Source organism: Pleuronectes platessa, chromosome 21, assembly GCF_947347685.1.
Source record: "Pleuronectes platessa chromosome 21, fPlePla1.1, whole genome shotgun sequence".
In the NCBI taxonomy this organism is placed as follows: Eukaryota; Metazoa; Chordata; class Actinopteri; order Pleuronectiformes; family Pleuronectidae; genus Pleuronectes; species Pleuronectes platessa.
Window position 1 is genome coordinate 16,805,418 of NC_070646.1, and position 22,219 is coordinate 16,827,636.

At 43.4% G+C, this 22,219-nt stretch overlaps 1 protein-coding gene across 1 annotated transcript in view; it reads right to left on the reverse strand.

Annotated features, from left to right (window-relative positions):
• The window catches only part of LOC128426859 (protein shisa-6), a 71,231-nt gene extending 57,333 nt beyond the window's left edge, over positions 1 to 13,898 (reverse strand). Inside the window, exons 1-3 of the mRNA XM_053413909.1 lie at positions 13,387 to 13,898; positions 11,566 to 11,726; positions 1,377 to 1,478 (exon numbers count right to left, since the gene is read on the reverse strand). Coding sequence (XP_053269884.1) covers positions 1,377 to 1,478; positions 11,566 to 11,726; positions 13,387 to 13,898 — 775 coding nt within the window. The remainder of the gene's footprint in view (positions 1 to 1,376; positions 1,479 to 11,565; positions 11,727 to 13,386) is intronic.
• Between the last annotated feature and the right edge of the window lie 8,321 nt (positions 13,899 to 22,219).

A 22,219-nucleotide genomic window follows, 5' to 3' on the forward strand; every position in this document is an offset into this window, starting at 1 on the left:
AGAATACTGTTAAACAACTGAGGCTCTTGCACATGCTTCACATTTCTTTTCTTTTTTTTTTGAGAGAGAGAGAGAGAGAGATTTCAGCATCAGTGGACCTTTCCAAAAATCTCCATCTGTCCTTCTTAATTTTTTTGGGGGGGGGCAGCAGAGGAATCAAAGGCTACCGGCTGCAAGAAAAACACAGATTTGACTGCACAGATGCTAAACCACTGCTGTTGTGACAAAATATATGGCCTTAGTTGCCGGAGTGCTGTTATTGTGATATTTGTACAGAGGGAATTTGTTTAAATGAACCTGGATTCATAAAAACCTCATAATTTTTCTCTCATTAGTCATCTTGTGCACATCTACAGTGGGTTTTTTTTTTCTGGCTGCATATGAATACCACTGTGACACGCACCTCCTCTGGGGATGAAAACAAACAAAGCGAGGAGGAAAAACAGAAAATTTCATCTAAACATAAGTGCAATGGTTCCTCATTAGAAAGGAGAGGGAAGAGAAGCTGCCAGGCCCCTGCAGCTTCACGCACTTGGAAACAAACACGTGATACAAGATCAGTTACCTCCATGCATGTCTGCCAAGCAAACACATAAATCTGAACAGGTATATTTTAAAGGTCATCAGACGCTGTAATTGAGATAATGATCTGAATCAGCAGGTTTTGATCCAAAGATGAGGAGTGGAAAGAACATCGTGTTCGCTGCAGTGGAGCGTGAACTATATTTATATCTTGTTGTTTTTTTTACTGAAAGATGAAGACACGACGAACCAGCGCAGGCATTCTCGCTGTGTCACAAACGCATTCAATTAAACATTCGAAAGCGGCATCAGGTAAAAGAGCTCACCTCCCGACCGCCTCGAGGTGACACACACACACACACCGGGTTTGATTTGTGGAGCCAAAATGGATGGAATAAATCACAAGAGCTGAGCCAACATGGCTGCATACTAATCAGTGCATTACCCATGGGGATACTCTGGCCCTGACTAATGGCTGCGTTGCTTTGTGTGTGTGTGTGTTTGTGTGTGCGTGTGTGTGTGTGTGTGTGTGTGTGTGTGTGTGTGTGTGTGTGTGTGTGTGTGTGTGTGTGTGTGTGTGTGTGTGTGTGTGTGTGTGTGGTGGATGTGTTCGGTGTCACCTACTCCACGCTGCACGTCAGCAGGAGTTCAGGTGAATTGTTTAGGACGGAAATTGAATCTGGAAACTTTTCACCTCCGTCTGTGTCTTGCTCATCACCAGCGTTGCGAGTGGAACGTAACGTAATGGTGGCGGCCTGCTTTCATCGCGTGTATCGAGCACAGACACGAGGAGTTCATTCAATCTCCTGTGTGAATAGAAGAGAAGAAAGGAACGAGAGAAAAATACACTTTACCTTTCTGATGGCCCCGACCTAATGTCACGAAGCCAGAGGAGATGAAGTTGTGAAGGTCAGCGCCCCCGGTGCTCCTGATGCTCTCCTTTCCATAGTGGAGACCTGGTCACACACAAACACACACACAAACACACAAACACACACACACACACAGAGGCAGGCATGCGGGACCACCACACAGGGACATGTAGAACATACGTACATGTGGAAGCACATGGGGATACATGCACACAGGTACACAGCACACAGATACAAACATGAAGCAGACATACACAGACAGCGTTAGTTTATCCTCTTTACAAAGCATCAATAGCATTAGCAAGACAGCTGATATATTGGTTTCCAGTATGGCGTTGTGGAACCTCTGGAAAAAGACCAGAGCAGGAAAATGTATTCATCTGACTGGTTGGTTTTATAAGATATGCAGCAGATGTTAAAGGGTCACAAGGAGATATGTCTACTACTTTCTAAACAGTCTCTGCATGAGAAAATGCAGATTTTGTAGATGAGCCTTCTGGTTTCCATTTCGCGTTTGACCAATCACATTTCAGCAGGCTTTGGTTGGCCGCAGGTGAACCGACCGTGTGGGGAGCAAAAGAGAAACACATCAACCCAAAAAAGGCTATCGGCTTTTTAATTTATCAGCATTCATAAACCTCTCTCTGAGGTTCCCGCATTTTTTTTTTTCCTGTTAAAAGGATTTTTGGGAGCTTTACCTCGCTCTAGTCGAAGATTGAGGACAGAGGATGTCCCACCTTGTTAGAAACCCAATGGGGCATATCGTGATTTGTGAACATGGGCTATAGATTATCCAAAATGCTGTCTGGAAAAGCTAAAAAATTCACTCTTGTCTGTGTTTTATGAGACCTGTTTGACTGTGCCTCTCTCTCACCCTCTGTTCCTGTATTCCCTCATACACATGAGCATTCAGGCTGTGTGCCCATCTCCCTGTTTTCTCCTCCCTCTCGTCTCTTTTCAGAGCTGGACTGTCGGCCTTCCTCCCTCTCTTGGCTGCCGATGCCTCATTGCAGTTGTTTTGGATCTCAATCTTTGTCCTCCCAGAGTTCCAGCCTCCTCCTTGTCGCCCCGTGCTTCTACAATTCTACCATTTTACCTCTTCGTTTCAAAACTCCCAGACATGTGGATGTTGGTTTTTAGGTTCGCCTCTAGTATGTTTTTTAGTCTGTCCTCTGTCCAAGTCCTCATGGTGGGATCCTGTCTTTTAGCAGCATCTGGAAGTGGCTCGATGTCCTCACAGATTATTGTCTTCCCTTTGAAGTTGTTTTGTTAGGGAGGAGTTACTCCTTGTCCTTTTCCTCCTTGGGGATTCAATTCTGTACAGATTCTCCCCTGAACCACATTTTTGATTCATGAAATTGGACTTTATAAATAAAATTGGACTTGACTAACATCATTAATGGGTAAACTAGATTTCAGAGAATATGAGTGATGTGCTCATTGCATTTTCCAAGAAATCAAGGTGACATCTTTAAATGTGTATTGTCCAAACGCTCCTAACAAGCATCAAACTGCAGCAGCAGAAGCTGAGATTTCTACTCTTTTATTCCATATTCTCCCTCGTCAAAGTCTAGTCCCTACATTAATCACAATGTAATCTCTATAAAACATTCTGTATGTGAATTTGCTGAATCAGTAGACCAGGGACATGTTCCTGGGGCTGAAAGCCTTCTGGATATCATGTCTAGTTTTACCAATCACGTTTAATCAGGCTTTGATTGCCCACAGGTAAACCGTGTGTGTGGGGAGCAAATCAACCAAAATACATTTCTTATCAACTTTTTAATTTATCTTCATTCGTAAGCAGATTAGCCAAAATGTTGTCTGGACCTAAAACACCTACTAAAAGATTCACTGTTTGTTTTGCTTGGAGATATGTTCGACTTGTTATAAAAGAAACACATTGTTCTTTAAAGGATTCCGTCTCTGTCTACACTGGAAGCCCGAAAGTATTGTCTTTTTCCCCCTGAGGCTAATTCATAGTAAGACCATAGCCGGTGGACTCGGGGACAGTTTAACTTTACATGTATAATACTGCTCAGCCTGCGGACAGTGTTGTATAATGTCTTCTGTGTCACTATAGAAGCGCTTTCAAGTCTTTGATGATGTCTCTGATGATGTGAAAGTGACGACAGGGTGGGTTCAAGATGTGGCCAAGTTGCATTATGGGATCTGTTTGACAGATAAAACCACAATATGCTGCAAGTCTAAAGAAATCTATTATTTATTATTATGAGATGATAATTATTGTTCCCTAATTTATCCGTGTAAAAAAGATTTATCTTAAAAAAAACTATATTGCACCTTGAAATATCTAAACCCATCAGAATAACCAATCTAAAACCTGACTGGATGACAATCAAGACTCTAAATGGACAGGATGTCTTTCTGTGGGTTGAACCCTGAAAGTGAGGGTGCCACCCATCAAGACTCGAGACCCAGAGCGGTGTGTCGAGGGAAAGCTTCGGCTCCGTCCTGTTGTCCTCACGAACAGTGGAGCAGCGGCACTGAGACGGCCGGTCACACTTGTTTTAGCTCAGAAAATGAGGCACGGCTCTTTTCTACTTCAAACGCGCAGCTGTGGTCACCAGCTCCCCAATTCTCTGCGCTATAAGTCTCACAAGCCACCAGGAGGGTTGAATAATAAAAATGATGCATGGAAACACACAGCATGGGAAACTGATTACTTTGGTGTGAGCCGGAATTGCGGCAATGGGGCAAAACGACTGCCCAGTCAGAGCTGGGTCTGTAATTTCCAGTACTGGCTCGGTGCAAGTGACAGAAACCTCCGTCTGCCACACTGTCTGTGTGTGTTTGAACATATCGGCCTCTGCTGCTCTCTCTTAAATCTGTTTCTCAAAAGTCTTTCAACTTGATGAAGGTGTGATGACGAACAACCAATTGCTATTTTCAATATCGTCAGATCTGAAATTATATCCAATAAATGTAATGCATACACCACAGTAACTTCTATGTGTTTTTTACATGTTCCTTACTGTCAGCTTTCTGGAAGCCACTGCAGCTCGATGTGCTCACACGTCATATTCATTTTAGCTTTTTTTTTATTTTATGGCAGGGGATGTGGGGCGGGGGGGGGGGGGGGGGGGTTCCTCTTGTCCTTTTCCTCCTTGAGGATTTAATTCTGTACAGATTGTCCCTTGAGTCAAATTTGTGACCGTGATATTGGGCTTTATAAATACAATTTGACTTGACTAACAATCGTTCATGGGTATTAAAAAAAAAATGCCCCTTGAATTTCCCCAAAGCTCAAGGTGACATGTTCAAATGTCTTGTTTTGTCCAAAAGCTACAAAAAAAACCTTCAAACTATTGCAGCAGAACCAGAGATATCTTCTTTTTTTAATTAAACATGAACTCCTGTTAAAATGCTGCGCCTGTGCACAGTGTAATCTATATGTATAATCAGAGTATGTGAGTTTGCAGAATCTTTACGTGAGGGACAAGATTTTTGTGATGGATTCTGTCTGGTTTCTATTTCTAGTTTAGTGCATTTATGTGCAAACAGCTCTAAATAGAGATTACCAAAATGTCGTACCTAGTTTTAAACTACGTCCTCTATTTCGCACATTGACTAAACTCGGCCTAGCCATATAGAGAGGAGAGGACTAGTGGCAGAAACTTGGACTATGGGCAGGAAAGGTCTCTGGTTCTTCTCTGGTTCGACTCCACGGAGAAACAACAAAAAGACGAACTTGGATTGATCTGTCCAAAAATCCAAGAGGATTCTCCCTGCCCTGTCTAGTGCCCCTGAGCAAGGCACCTTACTCACCCAACATTTGCTCCCCGGGCGCCGTACATGGTCGCTCACTGCTCTGTGTGTCCTGCACCAGATGGGTTAAAAGCAGAAGTTAAATTTCCCTACAATTGCATGAGTGTGCCTGTTCATGTCTGTGCATGTGTTTGGGATAAATAAATGTATCTTAATCTTAATACTTAATAGTAGATATGGTTAACAGTAGATAAACCAAAGCATCAAATAATTCTCCTCTTAGTCGACCAATCAGCTGAAATGAATGGAGTTCACCTTGGAATGACAGTGGATCCCAACATCAAAGCAAAGGGATCACGTTCACTGGACCCCTGCTTGAGATTAGAAAACCCTATTTGGGATTGTTTTCCCCCCATCATGTTCTCGATGGCCCCACTTGTGTCTTCTCTCTTCTCCATGGTGTCAAATAGAAAAAACCTCCCTGCGGTGTCGTTTCCCTCAGGCGCACATGGAGGGGGAAACCGGAGGAAATGGGAACCACGCAGGCAACATGATGGTGTGATCTCAAGAAAACAAAAAGCAATATGTCTCCACCACCAACATACCGATGCACTCTGAACTCAATCACACGTCTCCCTGCGCTGCTTTTCAAGGCTGCGGATGGAGTATCCGCCGAGGCTATTCTCCCGTTCCATCAATTCCGTGAGTGTCATGCATGGGAGCCATTGTTGTGTGCCTTTGTCACCTTTGTCATTGGTAGGCCCCCCCACAACCCACTGCGACAACCCTTGAATCTGAAAAGACCCTTCAAAAGCAATCCCTCCCTCCTCTTTCCTCCCGCTCCCATTCCTAACTCATTAAGGTGAGGTAGCATGAAGAGCCTGCAGGGGGAAGGCTACGCATTATGAATTTATCGTCCTCGATACAAAGGAATTCGTGACTCTCACCCCAACAGTGTGCAATGGAAATGAATGGGCAGTGGAGCAGGCAGGTGCTGAGGATTCATATGGTAATGCTTCTTAAATCAGACTTCTTCACCGGACACCTACACCTCTGAATTACCTCTGAGCAGAATAATGTGAATAATAAGATAATCATATCTTACACCAGGCTGGATGTGATGCTGTGTGGCTGGCACCGGGGAGGCTTTTTGACTCCAAGGTCGATTGCACTTTAACATGGCCTGCCAGAGGTAATTTACATGGTGTACTGATTTTATAGCATTATCAGATGCTGATGTGCTGGAGTGGACGTGGAGCTGTGTACTTCATCCCGATAAAGCCATTCAGCTGAGGCTTGGCACCGTGAAGCATCTTTATCTTCCTCTGGTGCTCTCTCAGTCTGAGATACACGTCGAGCCTCTTGAGAAAAAAAAGATTTTTAACTGCCATGTTGGCAAATACATGTCCCCTCCCTATTAACCCTGCCCCTGCTCATGAAATTAATGGTGCAGTGCAGCATCTTGATCAACACTGGACCATTCGTAACTGGTACTGCAACTGGAAAGAGATGCTGATGGATCCCTACCTTCACACCTGAAACCTCCTCACACATACACACATACACACGTGCTCTCAGGGGAATAAAGGTCCGGCTGCATAATGAGGGGAAATAATGAGATCTAGGGCAGGAGACAATTAGGTGGGGTCTCTCAGATGCTGAGCTTTAACACAGGAGCACTCAAGAGGAAGCTTCTATTAAACATGTTGATGCAGTCAGCATAGAAATGTTGTTTTTAACATGTGGGTGATGATTATCTGGCCAACAGGGAGCCAGACAGGTCACAGTGGAGATGTTATGGTGCACACTTTAAGGATTAATTAGAGGCAGGTTGCATGCAGAAAGGTGAGGTGTGTGTGTGTGTGTGTGTGTGTTTGTTTGTGTGTGTGTGTTGTGCTAGTTGCAAGCAGGCTCTCTGAATATGATTATAACAGTGTCTATTAGAGAATAACTAATCTACCTACTAACTAACTAACAAGCATCTGTCTGTATGTGAAACAAATATCTCGTCAACTTCATACCTGGCATGTGATTGTGTATGTTCCAGGGAAGTGCAGTTTTGACTTTGGTATAATTTGAACATGTGATATGTTCAATTTTAATAAAACTTGAATAAATGGGCGACCAGCACTCTGTAGCAGTCACTGTGGGCGGAGTTGAAGATGTCAAACAACAACTGGTAATCTCTGACCAATTACATCTCACCCACCAGATCGTTTGGATTAATTTAATTTCACAATATTGGGTCTGACGCAGACATTCGCAGGCGTGCTTAGTCTCCATTATGGCAACAACATTAATAGAATCACTTCCTCTTCAGCAAGGTGTGCCACGCCTTTTGAGGTGGGATGAACACACTCTGCACTCTAGACTTTATAAAAAGCTCTGCACACAACATCCAGCTCACAAACAATTAATAAATAACAGTTTATTGTAGAAGTGTTTAAGGAGACAAACTAATGACGACGAATAATTCTGAAGTAACACCGGAGCATCAACACAGGACAAGGGAACAGAACATTTCAAACAGGCAGGTTAAAACCTGCACTGCACTGGTTAAATCAATGTTTTGTTATCAGGACAAAACTTGCTGTTTGAAGAACTCTCTCAGACAACAAACTGCGCACACACACGCATTTAAAAATATCCGAAGGTCATGTCAAAGCCGCTAAATAGCTCAAAATGTTATTCTATCATCACGACCTCTAATTGTCCACAGCAGCTGACCTTTCAGCTTGGGAGGCTGCTCATCTCTGACTGACTCATAAGTGACCGCTCAAACGCTGCGTAGATCTCAAACATGTACTGCTCCCCAAATCCAGAAGCTTTTCAGCTTCCACATGAGCAAACTCTCCGACACAGTCATTTCTCTTATGCTGCTTATTCTGATTCCTCTGGTGCAGTGAATGCAGCCCCATAACTCATCATCTTTTTTTTTGCCAAAATACTTTATGGGAGAAGCTGCATTTCCTTTGGTTTCTGTTGAGTAAACGGAGACAGAGGAAAGAGCTGCTATCCTCTGCACTACCCGGGAACTATATTTCATCATTCTGTGCACTAAGAAAATGTCAGAGAGGAAGCCAAGCAACGCTTTTTCAAAAAAAAAAAAAAAAAGAGGCAAATCTTAGCCCGTGGTGTGCAATAAAAAATCAACTTCATCTGAGAAGAGCTGTGGGCGAAACTGCATTACTCAGGGAAACGCTTATTGTTTACTTTAACCAACGGCAAACTCCTTTAAAGGTACCTACTCCTCTTTCAAGGTCTGCTCCTTGTTGTGGCTATGGGGCGCTCTGTTTACACCCCAGCCTAAAAGAAGATCCAAGTCCCACAACAATGCAGAGTGGAATCTGAATAAAAATAGCAGCAGCGCTTGCTCTGGTATCATATTATGCTGTCTGTACTGTTTTTGCTTCAGGCCCCCGCTATATATTTTTTTAAAGGAGTATATTCTTTTAAAATGCAGGGAAGTTTTGCAGTGCGCCAAGGATTCCATGTCACCACTCTAGGCCCGCATTGTGAGAGAAAAACACATCAGCATGTATTTTTAGAATTGAGCCTAAACAAAGCTGTGAGGATGAAAAAAGATAGTTCAGCGAGGAAGTGATTACTGCTGAGAGCGACAGGGCGTCATTACATGTTGAGGATCAAAGCAGAGATGGATGTTAGTCCCACTCTTGACATAAGTTGATAGGATCCTCTCGGGCCCTTTAGCCACTTGCTTTATGAGGTCCCTCCACCTGATTTGAAAGCGTCTCAGAATTAAAAAAAAACAACTCTGGAAGTGAAGTGCCATTTTGAGCGGCAACGGCTCCAGCCGAGGAGCATCTCCTTAAGAGGCCTGCCTACTCGCTCTGTGCCAAATGCCCATTTAGGCGCACATGAATATGCATTTTTCTGTGAGAGCGAGTGGGCTCGCTCTCCGCAGCATCGCAGAAGCTCCCAATTTATATGCAGACATTAACCACGCTTTTGCCCGGCCTGTCACTGCCTTTCATGTCCTACTCCGGCAGGACTGCTATGGTCCCCAATCAGGGGGATGGTGGGTGGGTGGAGGAGCGGCGGGGCTGATGTGCTCTCTTTGCAGCAGTTGTGTGCAAACAGGCAAAATGGTCGCAGTCATGCGGAGGGACAGAGACAGACCGTGACTGAGTTTTGTGTAGGTCTTTATATATATACTATATATATATATATATGAATGCAGGGTTGAACTGAAGGCATCCCGCCACAAGCAACTGCGTATCAGCCGCGCCCCCTGCATGGCTGCCCGGTGACCATCTTCAACAGACGGATGCAGCGAACGAGGAAAAAACACTGAGGTACAAGAAAATCCTCCCAGCAATTTGATAGATGTGGAAGTGGCAGAAAGAGGCCAGGTTTACATGACTTATAAGACTGTATCAACACAAACTAAGCTGATAGTATGCACATTCTTTTTTTAATTATTTACGGTGCAGAAGGATTTTTCCAGAGCTGCAGCTCAAATCAACCGTAAGAACCACACGTGTCAGGTGCTGGGATGTTTGGCTTTCGGAAGCTGTCAGCAGAGGTTCATAAAAGCCCCATTCCACCTGCTGTAAGGGCCTGTAAACCCTCTACTGCTCGCACCTGCCCTGAGGCAGCCGGAGGTCTTCTTGACCCTCCCATTTATAGATATTTAAATATTTACATGTTGCCCTATCTTACGACACGGTTCTGATGAATCAAAACAGGTGGCGGTTTATTTGCGCATGAACATCCGTCCTTCCATTATCTTTACTGCGTATCCTTTGAGGGTTGCAGTGGGAGCTCATTCCAGCTGACACTAGGCCGACACATGGACAAGTTGCCAGCGTATAACAGGGCGGACATGTTGGGAATTCATACACGATCGTGGGGAGAAGATACAAAATCCACATTGGAAGACTCCGGCCGAACCGGGATTCAAACCATCTGCACCACCACAAAGGGTCACATGTGCCACACTACCAGAGAAGACTCAAAAATATCCTAACTTTTTAAATAGAGAGGAATCCTGTGCATTGATTTCAATATTAATATTATCAATGGATCCAAAAAATGATGTTCAAACATATCTCTTACTTAAAATGTGCATTTGAAAATGCTGGGTAGCTACACTGTTACTGATACAATTCTCTCTGATGAAGATGTCTTTCTATGTATTAATAAAGGCCAATGTTTTTTTGTATCAGCTGATACTGACACCAGCTCAGTTTCTGGTGTGAAGTGGAACCTGATTAGTTTGATTGGGCCTTAATACTTAATACTTAGGGCAGAGTAAAGGGAGACCAGGTCCACCAATCGGGTGTAAAAGGCTGGTTTCACTTTCTAGTGCCATCATACAGAGACTACACATTCTCGGTCCTTATAGAAAATACTAATTGTATAACCTGGAAGATTCAGCGTTACCATTTATAATAAAAATAATCAGAATGAAATAGTTTGGAAATAAGAAATAGGCTAAAATAATATGTGGACATGTAATACTGTATTTCCTATCTGTGAAGAACACGTTCCAACACTCAATGACTTAAGATATATAACCTGTTTCCAGCTTTGTGACAATGCCTACGTAGCTTTGGAAAATGACAAAATTAATTTACTTTATTTACTTAATTCACTTCAATTGCACTTCAAATCATACACAGAGATATGTGGTTCGCACAATTTCTTCAACAGAAACTTGATTTTCCTCGATGTCTTTCTACACATATGGTACAATGTTGCCCTAAGGTAGCAGAAAATCTAAGTGGGAGTTAACAATAGAATACATATTTGTTAAACACTGGTAGAAAAAACAATACTTTGGTGCTTGAATGGCGGAAAAATCACCACCTACATGTCCACACATCGATATATTCTTGTACAAAGCGACTACACGTCGTTCTGTCTTGCCCTCCACCTCTGCGCCTCCTCTGTGTTTGTTCATATCTCATTATTCTCCATCTGCGTCCCTCTCCCCGAGTGTCTTTGGCGCTGTACATCTGATAACACCTGCTTTGCCTGAGAACCTGCTGGTGCTGCCCAGCTTTCTCTCAAACCCCCTGTTTTTGCCTACGCAGTTTTTTTTTTGTTGCCATATTACAGATTTATGTTCCCTGTCTGTTCCTTGAATTGTGTGGTTAAATCACACCGTGTGCACTGCGTCTGATTCACCCGGTGACTGACTGAGAGGTCATCACTTCCAGCCTGTCAGAGACTGCGGGGCCAGGCTACCTTGCCAGCCTGTAATTATCTCCACCAGCAGCCCCCTCCTCCTTATTTTTTCTCTGTCACTCTCGTCCTCGAGCTCTCTTGCTCAAATCAAATGATTACTGGATGTTAACATTGCTGCTGAAAGAGTGAACACAGTGGGTGCTCCTTGGAGGGGAATGCGTAGACCCGTGGATGCGTGTGAGGCCCCAGCTTGTCTGAGTGTTCAGTGGAGACAGAGACGAGCTCTTACCGTGGCTGGATTTGGAGGCGTGAACCGGGGTGTAGTGGTTCTTGGATGAGGTTCTGACTGGTGTGTTGTCTTTTGGCGAGCCGTTCATCGCTGCAAAGTTCTCACAGTCGTATTGTGATATAGGGATGGGCCCCTGCTGCCTCAGGATGTCTGCAAGGGCCCTGGAAACAAACAGTCACATGAAGGAAAACAAGGATGACTTAAGGGAAAAAAATTTAAATGTTTAATTTCTGTCTCGGTGCAGCTGAACTGACTCAAAAACACAATGATGACACGTCTGTTTTCTTCACACCGAATGGCGGCTAATTGTTTATGCAGCGCTGTGCTATTATGGGTTAATCAGAGCTGCTCTGTTTCTTCTTTTTTATTTCTCCATTTAACTGCTGGGAACTTGAGTAACGTTCATTTGCTAGGAGAAACAACATTGGATTTGTGAGTGTCTCGTCTAATTGGGTTGAATTTGAATGTTTTTCAGACAGCACCAGGTGCATATGGAAGGATGGAGCCCTCGGGGGGGGGGGGGGGGGAGTGGAAGAGTGGAAGAGAGGGAGAAGCAATCATGATGAAAGAAAGTTCAAAAAGTATTTGTTTGCTTTAGAAATCGCTTCAGCAAAAAAAGGGAAATCAAATTACTTTCGCGGCGCCGCAGCACCTCAAAGCTTTTGCACGACAAATGTATCACCGACATAACCTTTGCTTTTAAATTAATATTTCTGCCTCACCCCTCCTCTTCCTGCTCCTTATTGAATGTGCAGTGGCGCATGCATGTCACATGACCTTGATACTGCCCCAACGTTAACACAATCCATTATTCACAGTCTTAAGATTGCTCAAGTGTTGAATAATGCATCCCATAAAAAAGAAACTATTCAATCTTAAGGAAATAACGTGTGTCAGCATTTGTTCACTGACGGGGGAACAGTCTCCAACATGTGGTCCACTCATGTATGATAGCTCTCACATGGCGGCCACAGCAGGAGGAGGCCGGAGCCCGCTGAGGGGGTGGGTCGTGATCACCTGCCGTGGTGTCCCCATCTCTGCTGAGCAGTCCTATCAAAACCCTGTACCTGGACACACCAGACGGCCATGTGCTGATGTGCAGAGGGTGGGCTTCTAGGGGAGGGCTGGGGGGGGGGGGATTGTGAGTCAGGTTGTGAGGTTTCTGGGGTTTGACAGCTGGCTGTTATAACTCGTGGGCCTCATGAGCTAAATATCTGGGTTTTTGTTAAGATCAAAGATTACAAGTCCCAGTTTCAACAGGTTTTATCTGTAATATGAACTAATACACATCTTATTTCAAAGGTTGAGCACTGTCCTTGTTCACTCATACATAAGCACACTTATTCACCAGCCTATACCATATTCACTGTAGCTAATTTAACTACAGAATCTAATACATTGTAATGTGAAAGGTGCTCATAAGCTTGGCTCTAGATAACAATCTGTTAATTCATGCGAACACGTTGCCAGTCTCATTTTAACTTCATTATTGTGATAGAGAGAAAAACACACCCTGACCTCAACATTAAATATGAATACATTCAGTTCTGGGATGGTACATTGAACACTGCTGAATGTGATACGACTTGAGGACTGGTTATGACCTTTGACCCCCGTCTACAGAGGGCAACACATTTAAATCTGTATTATTGTACGTCGAATACATCCAATGGTTAAAAAGATGAGCTCTTACTAATTGTTTCTTTTCATGTTTTATAGGAGAATAATATTTTAAAGAATCTTCTGAAAGCATATCAGTCAACATGGGTTAACAAGTCAGCGTGACGTATAACTAAGTGTTTTTTTGAACAGTCCTCTTACCTGTGTATATTCATTTCCTGAGGCGGCTCTGTAGCTTTGTCATAAGCAACTTTGACCGACACTCCCAACACTATGATGAAGGCTATGATCCCACAGGTGATGTACACCGCCGTGTTGGTCTGATCCATGCTGGGATCATACGTCTCGCCGGTCGGGATGGGGGAAGGTTTGGCCGTCTGCACCCACACGGGCGTGTGGTAGTTCGTGCAGGCTTGCTGGTCCAGCCGGTCCTTCTTGTACTCGCAGCAGAAGCGCAGGTAGCAGGTCCCGCAGCAGTAGCGGTGGTTCGTGTTGTTGCACTCGAACATCTTGTCATACTGCCCGCTCACGTCGTAGTAGCTCAGGCAAGTGTCGTGGTTGCTGGCGGGCGCTGGCGGCGGCGTCTTAAGCGTCGGGGCGACCGTGGGAACCTTCTTGGGCGACGGCTTGTTCTTTTTGCCGCCTGTAGCTGCGCCCAACACGCTCAGCGGGTCCAGGTACATCAGCAGCAACAGAAGGTGCCTTATCCCCATGGTAGTGCGAAGAACTCTGGACTACAAGTCTCGTGTTGTTGGCAAAGACGCTCAAACTGTTGTTGAACGCGCAACGGTTCAGTCTTGTGTAAGTTTCTCCAGCGGGTCTTCCCCTGCTCGCTCCTGTGCAGCCGTCATGCTGAATGCAACTCTGTGGGCACTGGTGCTGTCAAGGGCATTGTCTCTGCTGTTCTTAGGCTGAGCACAAACTAAACCCGGTGCGAGGCAGCGGGCAGCGGCGGCAGGAGAGCGCCATGTCCTGGCGATGAGGAGCGGGAGGCGGCTGGCGGATGCCCGGGCTTTGCGCGCTCTTCCCCGGCTGAGCGTGTCGGGGAGGCAGCGGTTCGTCGCTGTCCAAGGTGCTGAATCCTGGAGCTCTCCCCCGCCGTCCAGTTGTGCTCGAGTCAAAGTCCCGCTGGGAAAATAAATAACAGCCTCATTAGGTATTATCATCACGTCAGAGGCGCGTCATTAATAATTAGCAGGCTCCTACACGCCCCAAGAACTTGACGGATTCTCGTCTTTGAAATGAAACTCATTCTCGCAGTGGATCAACTTGGGAACACCGCACACACACAGCTCATTTATATTATCTTCCTGTAAATCGCTGTGCGTCAATGTGCAAGGATGTACGACATTTTCATTAGTGTTTTCAAATAAAGCTGAAATTCAGTTTAAAGCATGTTATTGTTATAATTATTACTATTCTTATTATTTTTCTTGATATAATTAGAAGGTGGTAAAACCTGCCTACCTCTGTCAGGGTACCCGCTGGGGAGCTGCTCTCTGTCTGGATCTCCGAAAGTGAGCAGAATATCAGAGCTCTGAACTCCTCTCTCTCTCTCTCTCTCTCTCTCTCTCTCTCTCTCTCTCTCTCTCTCTCTCTCTCTCTCTCTCTCTCTCTCTCTCTCTCTCTCTCTCGCGCGCGCTCTCTCTCCCCCTCTCTCTCCACTTCTTCTCTCCTCCTTCTCCGCTCTCTCCCTCCCTCTGTCCCTTGCATCACTTCAGCGCTGGCATCAGGACTCAGAAGCCAACTATCGGCAAAATGCCCCCACATCATCCCCATTGCACGCACACCCTAAAACTCGCCTTCCTAAAGCAACAGAGAGCGAGCGAGCCTGTGGTTGACACTTGTGAATGAAATGGCTGATGGCTGAATGTCTCCTCGAGCCACCTCCATTAAAGTGCGCGTCGCTGCAAGGGCACGTTTATTTGCATTCACAGTTCCTCAACCTTTTGTAAGGCGGTGCTGTTATCATTTTGCAGCTACACGCCTGTAAACAAGCATCGTTTTAAGGGTGACACAGTAATTAGCTGTGCTCTCTCCCAGTTAATGCACTCATTATTTCAGATAAAGTTCATTCACTCTGCTCTGTAGCCAACCACGACACCTGGGGGATTAAGGAGGACTGATAGGGCTAAATTACCAGTAAAGTGTGTTTTAACTCTTCTGCACTGAAGTAAACCAAAGCTGTTGGGCACACTCCTGCCAACAGGCAGATTTTTATATATTTTACTTTTTCTGCTGTAAGCACTTAAACCCATGGTCATCAATAAAAACTATCCAAATAGAGACTTATTTATTAATGCACCTTTAAATAACAAGATACAGAGCTCGGTTATAATGAAAATACATATACTACACATATTGCACTCAGCACTTTCTGATCACAAGCAACCGAAGGGGTCTTGACATCAGCAGCTACAGCAGGGTGTGGACGCTGCAGGGTGAGAGCAGAACCTTAAATCGCAGTTAACCCCCTCGGTTGGAGGATCGGAGAATACAGCACATTCTTCAGTGCTTCTCGAAGCAGGAGGCAGAAGGCTGTAATGATGTGGGCCAAAAGAGCACAAGTACAGATCAGAGAAGAGAGAGAGTGTCATAAGACCCTGGATTGATAGCCTGAAGGAAAGGAATCTACCAGATGAGTTCTGGAGGATTTGAGTCTTTTTCCCTAGCCTTTTTATACACAGTAAACATATGATTGCAGGTTTTTGCTGCAGCCATTTAGTTAAATGGTAGATGGTCTGTATTTATATCGTGCTTATAGCGCTTTAAAGTACAGTTCTGCCATTCACGCACATATTCATACAGTGTGTCTATGTGCAGCACTTTCTCTATCACACACTATGTCCGCTCAGTATCTGGCCCAAGGACACTTTGGCAAGCAGAATGCAGAAGCCTGGGATCGAATCTATGACCTTTCGGGTTAGTGGACGGCCCGCTCCACCAGCCACCCAGAACTAACCAACAACTCTGACAAATCCATACAACAATCGATGGAAGTTAGTGCTGTAGGTTCTGTATCATAATTATCAAAATGCAGAAAATGTTGATTGAAATTGGCAACAAGGCTGTTCATATCTCTTAAAAGCTTCACTAATAAATGTTTTCATACAAAAATCCTGATTTAATTCCTTTGTGTGAAATGAGAGGTTATTCACTGAGGTGTGTTTAACCATAGCTCTGTGTTCTGTTTTCCAGGCCACAACTCCCCTGTTTTATTTTTCACTTGCATGTTCAGTCAAAAAGCTCTGAACAACACAAATACAGCACAAATAGCTGCTGGACATACAGTGTACACCAAGACAAATGCTGAAAGGGGAGCAGATGCTGGACCAGAAATAGAACCATGAAAAGGCTGCTCTGCTTTTGGTTGAAGTGTAAACGGGGAGATCACCATAAAAATGTAATTATATACGTTGAATGTTGTGTTCACAGCTTATTTTGCCGCCTTCTGGAGCCCTTGAAACCCGTTTTGAACTCGCTTCTTTATAGCAGACTCAGCCCTGGCTCTTTAAAAAGGTCTTGTGAGTTGAAATCTTAACAGGCGCACACCACATGATCATGAGAGAACAATTATGTTTTATGGCTCAATGAAAGATTTGAGGCAGATTGCACTCGCTCCCTCACAACATTTACAGCCATTGTTTCCGTCACAACTAGGGGATCGTCTGTTGTGCCGTGTGCGCCTGCTTTGCAATGTCAATACAAACCTTTTGCATCAAAGCAAGTGTGCAGCATTCAAAGAGAAATGCCTGCACGCAGCAGGTCAGGAGATGTGGATGCACTAATTAAAGCTGCTCTGTGCCAACTGTCCAAGACGACCTGCCCTATTTTGTATTGTAAATGAAAAGAAGATTCAACATTGTTGAAAATCAGCATGGCCAAACACAATCAGAGCCGGAGCTCATCCAGCTCACCATCCTCAGTGTGGACATCGTGGTTGAACCGTGGCTGAGGAAACTGAAGAGGACATGTTTGAGGAAACGAAGAAGAGGAAAAAGAGAAAGAATGAAACTGAACAAGAGTGCGTATAAGAGCATATTTCACTCATTGATGAGAGCTAAAAGAGGCAAAAGGATATTAGACAGATGCTGACCTGATGTTATTATTATTGGACAAGTAAGTCCTACCGTTTGCTTGCTTGCTATGTCTTGTGCAGGATGTGCAAGTTTCTTCCAACATCAGCTTGTCAAAAAATACACGCGCATACAGCTGTGCGCACAGGAGACCCGGGCCGCAAGTTGTATTTAAGGCATGTGAATTACACATTACACCTGTAAGGGGAAGCCGGAGTGTAGCCAGAGCGAATCTCACGCTTTAAACCATTTCAACAACCTAGAGTAGTCACCCAGTCTTAGCCAATCAGGATGGAGCATTATGATTGTTTTACCTGTGCGTGTTCCTTTAAAAAGAGGACATGGATTTTCCATATTTTACTTAATTTCAGGAAATCAAGTTGAATTACCTGAACCAACAATTAATGTAATTTACCTAACATAAAGACTGACATTATGTTTTTAGTCCTATACAAACAAAGGTTGAATTAAAAACACATGCGTGAGCCACACTGTTGCCTTTGGTGACATGTTTATTTCATCAACCTTGAAGACTAATTTGTATAGAATTTAGATAATTTAAATAAATGGATATTTGGACTAAAAGGTAAAATCATAATTAGTTTGTTTTTCATTGGATTTACTGACAAAAAGATAAATTCTGAATAACACCAACCGTATCATTTAATTAAAAGGTTTTTCATCACTATACTCATTTGCAATAAAATAACAGAGTCGACATATTCAGACAGATCTCAAACCTAAGTGCATCTTTTGCATATAAGCCGAGAGCAGAGGACTTTTTCCTCACTGTGGCATTTTCACTGCTGTCATCCTTCTGTCGCCAACCCTGCCTTGCTTCCCCTCCGGAGGAATCTCTGAAAGAAGGTGGAATGCCAGAAAAAAAAAGAAAAGGATTTCAAAAGCCCTCTGACAGGAACAGTAAGGGGAAAAATGCTTTGCATAAGCATCTTTTTTTCACTATCACTGATAGCGTGACTGGCAGCAGGTTAGGGGACCAAGAGATCCTAATTTAAAGTCCAAGCCCCTCCTAAGAAACGTACAGAAGCTGCTGAATAAATTCTATATGTTCAGCCCGTCAGACTGAAGATAGTCTGACTCATGAGATGGAGTCGTCCTTCAGCAAAGTACAATGAAAAGACTTCTGGGTCAAAAGCACTTTGCTATTTGTTTAACATCTGCCACACGTCACGTTAATCCACTCAGTATGGGATTTGGACACTGAGTGGCAGAGGAGGAAAAGAGCATGTGATCATATTTGTGTCTGAATCTCAAACCAACGACGCTGCTGATTGGGAGGCTGAGAAGCAGTTGCTTGGTAACGGCGTTTTATGATGCCATCCATACTTGTTGTGATGAAAAATTTAAACTCCCTACTACTGAACTATTCTCTGGGACTTGAGAATGAGATAGAGACGTGCTCTGGGACACACAGCATGGAGCAGGGCAGCGAGCCGAGCTGGATATGACGGAGCGAAAACATGCAAACACGAAGCAGGGACGCAGACCTCACACCTTCCGTCGTGATTCATGATTCATGTGTCTGTATCTCCAAATACAGAAAGGGCTCAAAGCAGCTTCATAAGCAGCCAAAACCGCGGGAGGAAAGTGAGGTTTTAGCCTGACTCTTCTTCATCTGTGTGCTGCAGTTTGTGACCCACTGGGATGATGTTCCATTAATGTTTCAGATCCATTTCTGTTCCTGCAGTAAACATGATTGAAGATGCATGCTGCATGAGCCTGCATTTGGTGTCATTACATCATCCCATTTTTTTTTCTTAAGGGTGTACCATCACTGGTAGCATTATTGTATGATTCCCTTTGGATTTTTGTTTGGATTCTTTTTATGGTTGTGTTAAATTTTATTCTATACTCGAGGCAACACTTTATTTTTACCCCTATCTTGTTTATTGCAGTGAGAAAAGAGCTTTAGAATGAGTCTGACTTGGAACCCCCCTTTTCCCTCATGTGTTTAACCACATATAGAGTGCAAGGAAGAAAAGTAAAAAAAGAGGACATCCCACCTTATCAATTCATTAAACTTCAAAGACCTCAATACCATACAGCAGACAGCAATATAAACTAATACATCCAAGTCAAAGGGCTTTGCCACCCCCATATGCACCCGCTCCTCCTATAGGAGCCTGAAGTGCTCAGAGTGTTCAGCAGCACAATCTCTGCAGGTGCAAATCCATCCCTGTAGGGCTCGGTTCTACCCTTAGGGGCCACATCACGACGGTCAGAGCAAAGGAGCTGGAATTCAGTACGTAAAGGTTGGGAACAGGCCCGGAGAATAGAGATGGCCTTTGGCTGAAGCTGTTTGGAGTTGAGACTCGCCTGTAAGCTTGCTGAGGGTTAAGGACAGAGGATGCCACACCCTGTTAAAGCCCTATGAGATGAATTGTAATTTGTGAATATGGGCTATACAAATAAAATTTGATTGATTGATTGATAAGCCTACCAGCCCATGTTAGGATCTATATGACTCACCGCCAAAACATCCCAAAAGGCTAATCCACAGGTTGTCAGGTTCTCTGTTTGTAATTTATTGCAAAATAAACATAATAAGAAAATGAAATACAGAGGTCCACTTCTAAACTTAAACTCTTCTCCTACACACCAGAACCTAATTGCTCTTTATGCAATCAATTACTTAAATGCACTACAAAAGGAAGTTGTGATTAACAGTAGCAACTTAAAACATTTAGAAAACAATTCAAAATAATAATCATAATAATAATAATAAGGACAATAAATCATCTTTATTAATGCAGCCTGTTTAAAAAGTTACAAAGTAATTTACATGAATAAATAAGGATTAGGACATTTCAGGACTAAGGCAAAATACACTCAGGCAATAAAAATTATTCAGAAAACAAGATTGAATAAACCACCCAAGGCTTAAAACGGGACCTAAGAGGAATAAAAGAAACAAAAGGAAGAAAGCCCCCAACAATAAGAACAATTAATAATAACACAGATAAGAAATGTTGGCAATCAAACATTTTGCTAGAATTTATAAAAGGCTCCTCTTAAATGATATGTTTTAAGTTGATCAGTCTTCAGGAGGCGGCGTTTCACTGAGCGGATCACACCTTTTGCATTAGGCTTCGTCTGGCCACGCCCCACAGGAGGAGCGGGGTCAACCACCGAGATCAATCCAACGTTTTTCCTCACTTCTGAAGTGTTGCCACAAAAACAAACACACCCACAAAGTGAAACAGCTCAGCCTGTGAAAGAAGAAACTGCACATCTAGTCCGTCACAGATAAACTTATCAGCAGCCTCACTTCAGTCTATGCATTCAGGGGATTTGCTGCTGCAGTCTTACATGGTTCTGCTTTGACCACAAGCTTATTCTGACAGTTCGCTGACTTTGTGACTCTTGCCGGGAGTTCAGCAGCCGGACTCAGACCTGACGGGCCCTGACAGCAGGTTGTGTATCGGATCAGGTTCACTGTGCTTTGGTGCAGAAAGTTTTGGGCTTGGGTCGGATTACAGTACTTTCTCATTTAACGTAACAAGACAACTCTCTCTCTCTCTCTCTCTCTCTCTCTCTCTCTCTCTCTCTGCTATTATCTGCTTCAATGCGAGTCATGTGCTGCAGGTAGGAGGAGGCTATCAGAGGATGCCTGAGCTTGTGTAACTCATGAACATTAATCAATTATGAAGGACATGGTTATACAAAGCGGTAATAACGTTTTAATTAGCGGTTGGTATTGCAAATGCCGATAATTTTTACTATGAAAAGACATTGACCGTTTTTGAAGGCAAAAAACTAAGTTATTTATTTCATCATTGTAAAATAAGTACATACCTGACACAGAACCATGGCTTAAAAGATATATAAAGACTAAACAAAAAAGATAGGGAGACTCAACCGCGGTAAACAATGGAAATGTTTTTTTAATGACTCATCAAATATCTGTACTTCTACTTGAGTGAAGAATTTGTGTATTTTTGTGTGTTGGTGGCCTGGGTGCTGCTGAGGCGTCTCCCTCCTCTCTCTTTTTCTGCTGCAGTTCAGAGTTGTATTTCTCAAGGTTTTTTATTATGTGTTTAAAAAAGTTTGCGGTGTTGTCACAATAGTGAACAGCCTTCCTACTCACATCCGAGTTGGCGACATTTTCATTTACAGCTGTGAAATAGCTCGAAACGGAGCTCCTATTTGGTTCAGCCAGCACTGCATGTCGGGTGAAGCTGCTCACACAAACACACACAAGCACACACAGTAGTGGAGAGGAGGAGACAGCAGGTTTACCCTTGTGCATCACAAGATTATGCGTTTATATTTTTTTAAGTATTTATTTTATTACTTTATTGGACAGGGACAGCTCATATTAATAACATTTCTGAAAATATGCCAGAGTTAGCCACAAAGGCAAATTTCCATCTGCTGTCCCTGGGCAGGCAATAAAAGCGCATACATTAAGAATAAAAACATTGAAGTACAGACAAATATAAAAGCAGTGCAAACTATACAGCTAGGGACTGCCTTACATAAAAGCAAGAGCAACAGCTCTTAGAATACAAAAGGACAAATATGACAACAAATAGCAAGACATCAGAATATCAATATATATGTTTGTCTCTCTTTATATATGTATCTATAAAGATATATACAGTAGATAGATAGATATATTGTGTAAAGGCCTAGGGAGGTTTAGCAGATACATTGACAAAGGAGCAGCTCCCAACCTGAGCATGAGTTTGACATATAAGACAACAGATAACACAAATACAAAACCTTTTTAGTGTTCACAATTTAGACTTATAACAAACCAGAATCTTAATGTGAGACGTGTCGAGAAGGAATGGTAGTTGGCTCAGTTTCTTGTGTGGTAATGTATTCCGTTCTGGGCTCTGACAGAAGAAACAGACACCACTTTGTCCTCTAGGTGTAAGACAATCATCTCTAAATGTTGCTAGTAGTTTGGCTTGTTTTTAACGTTATTTAGT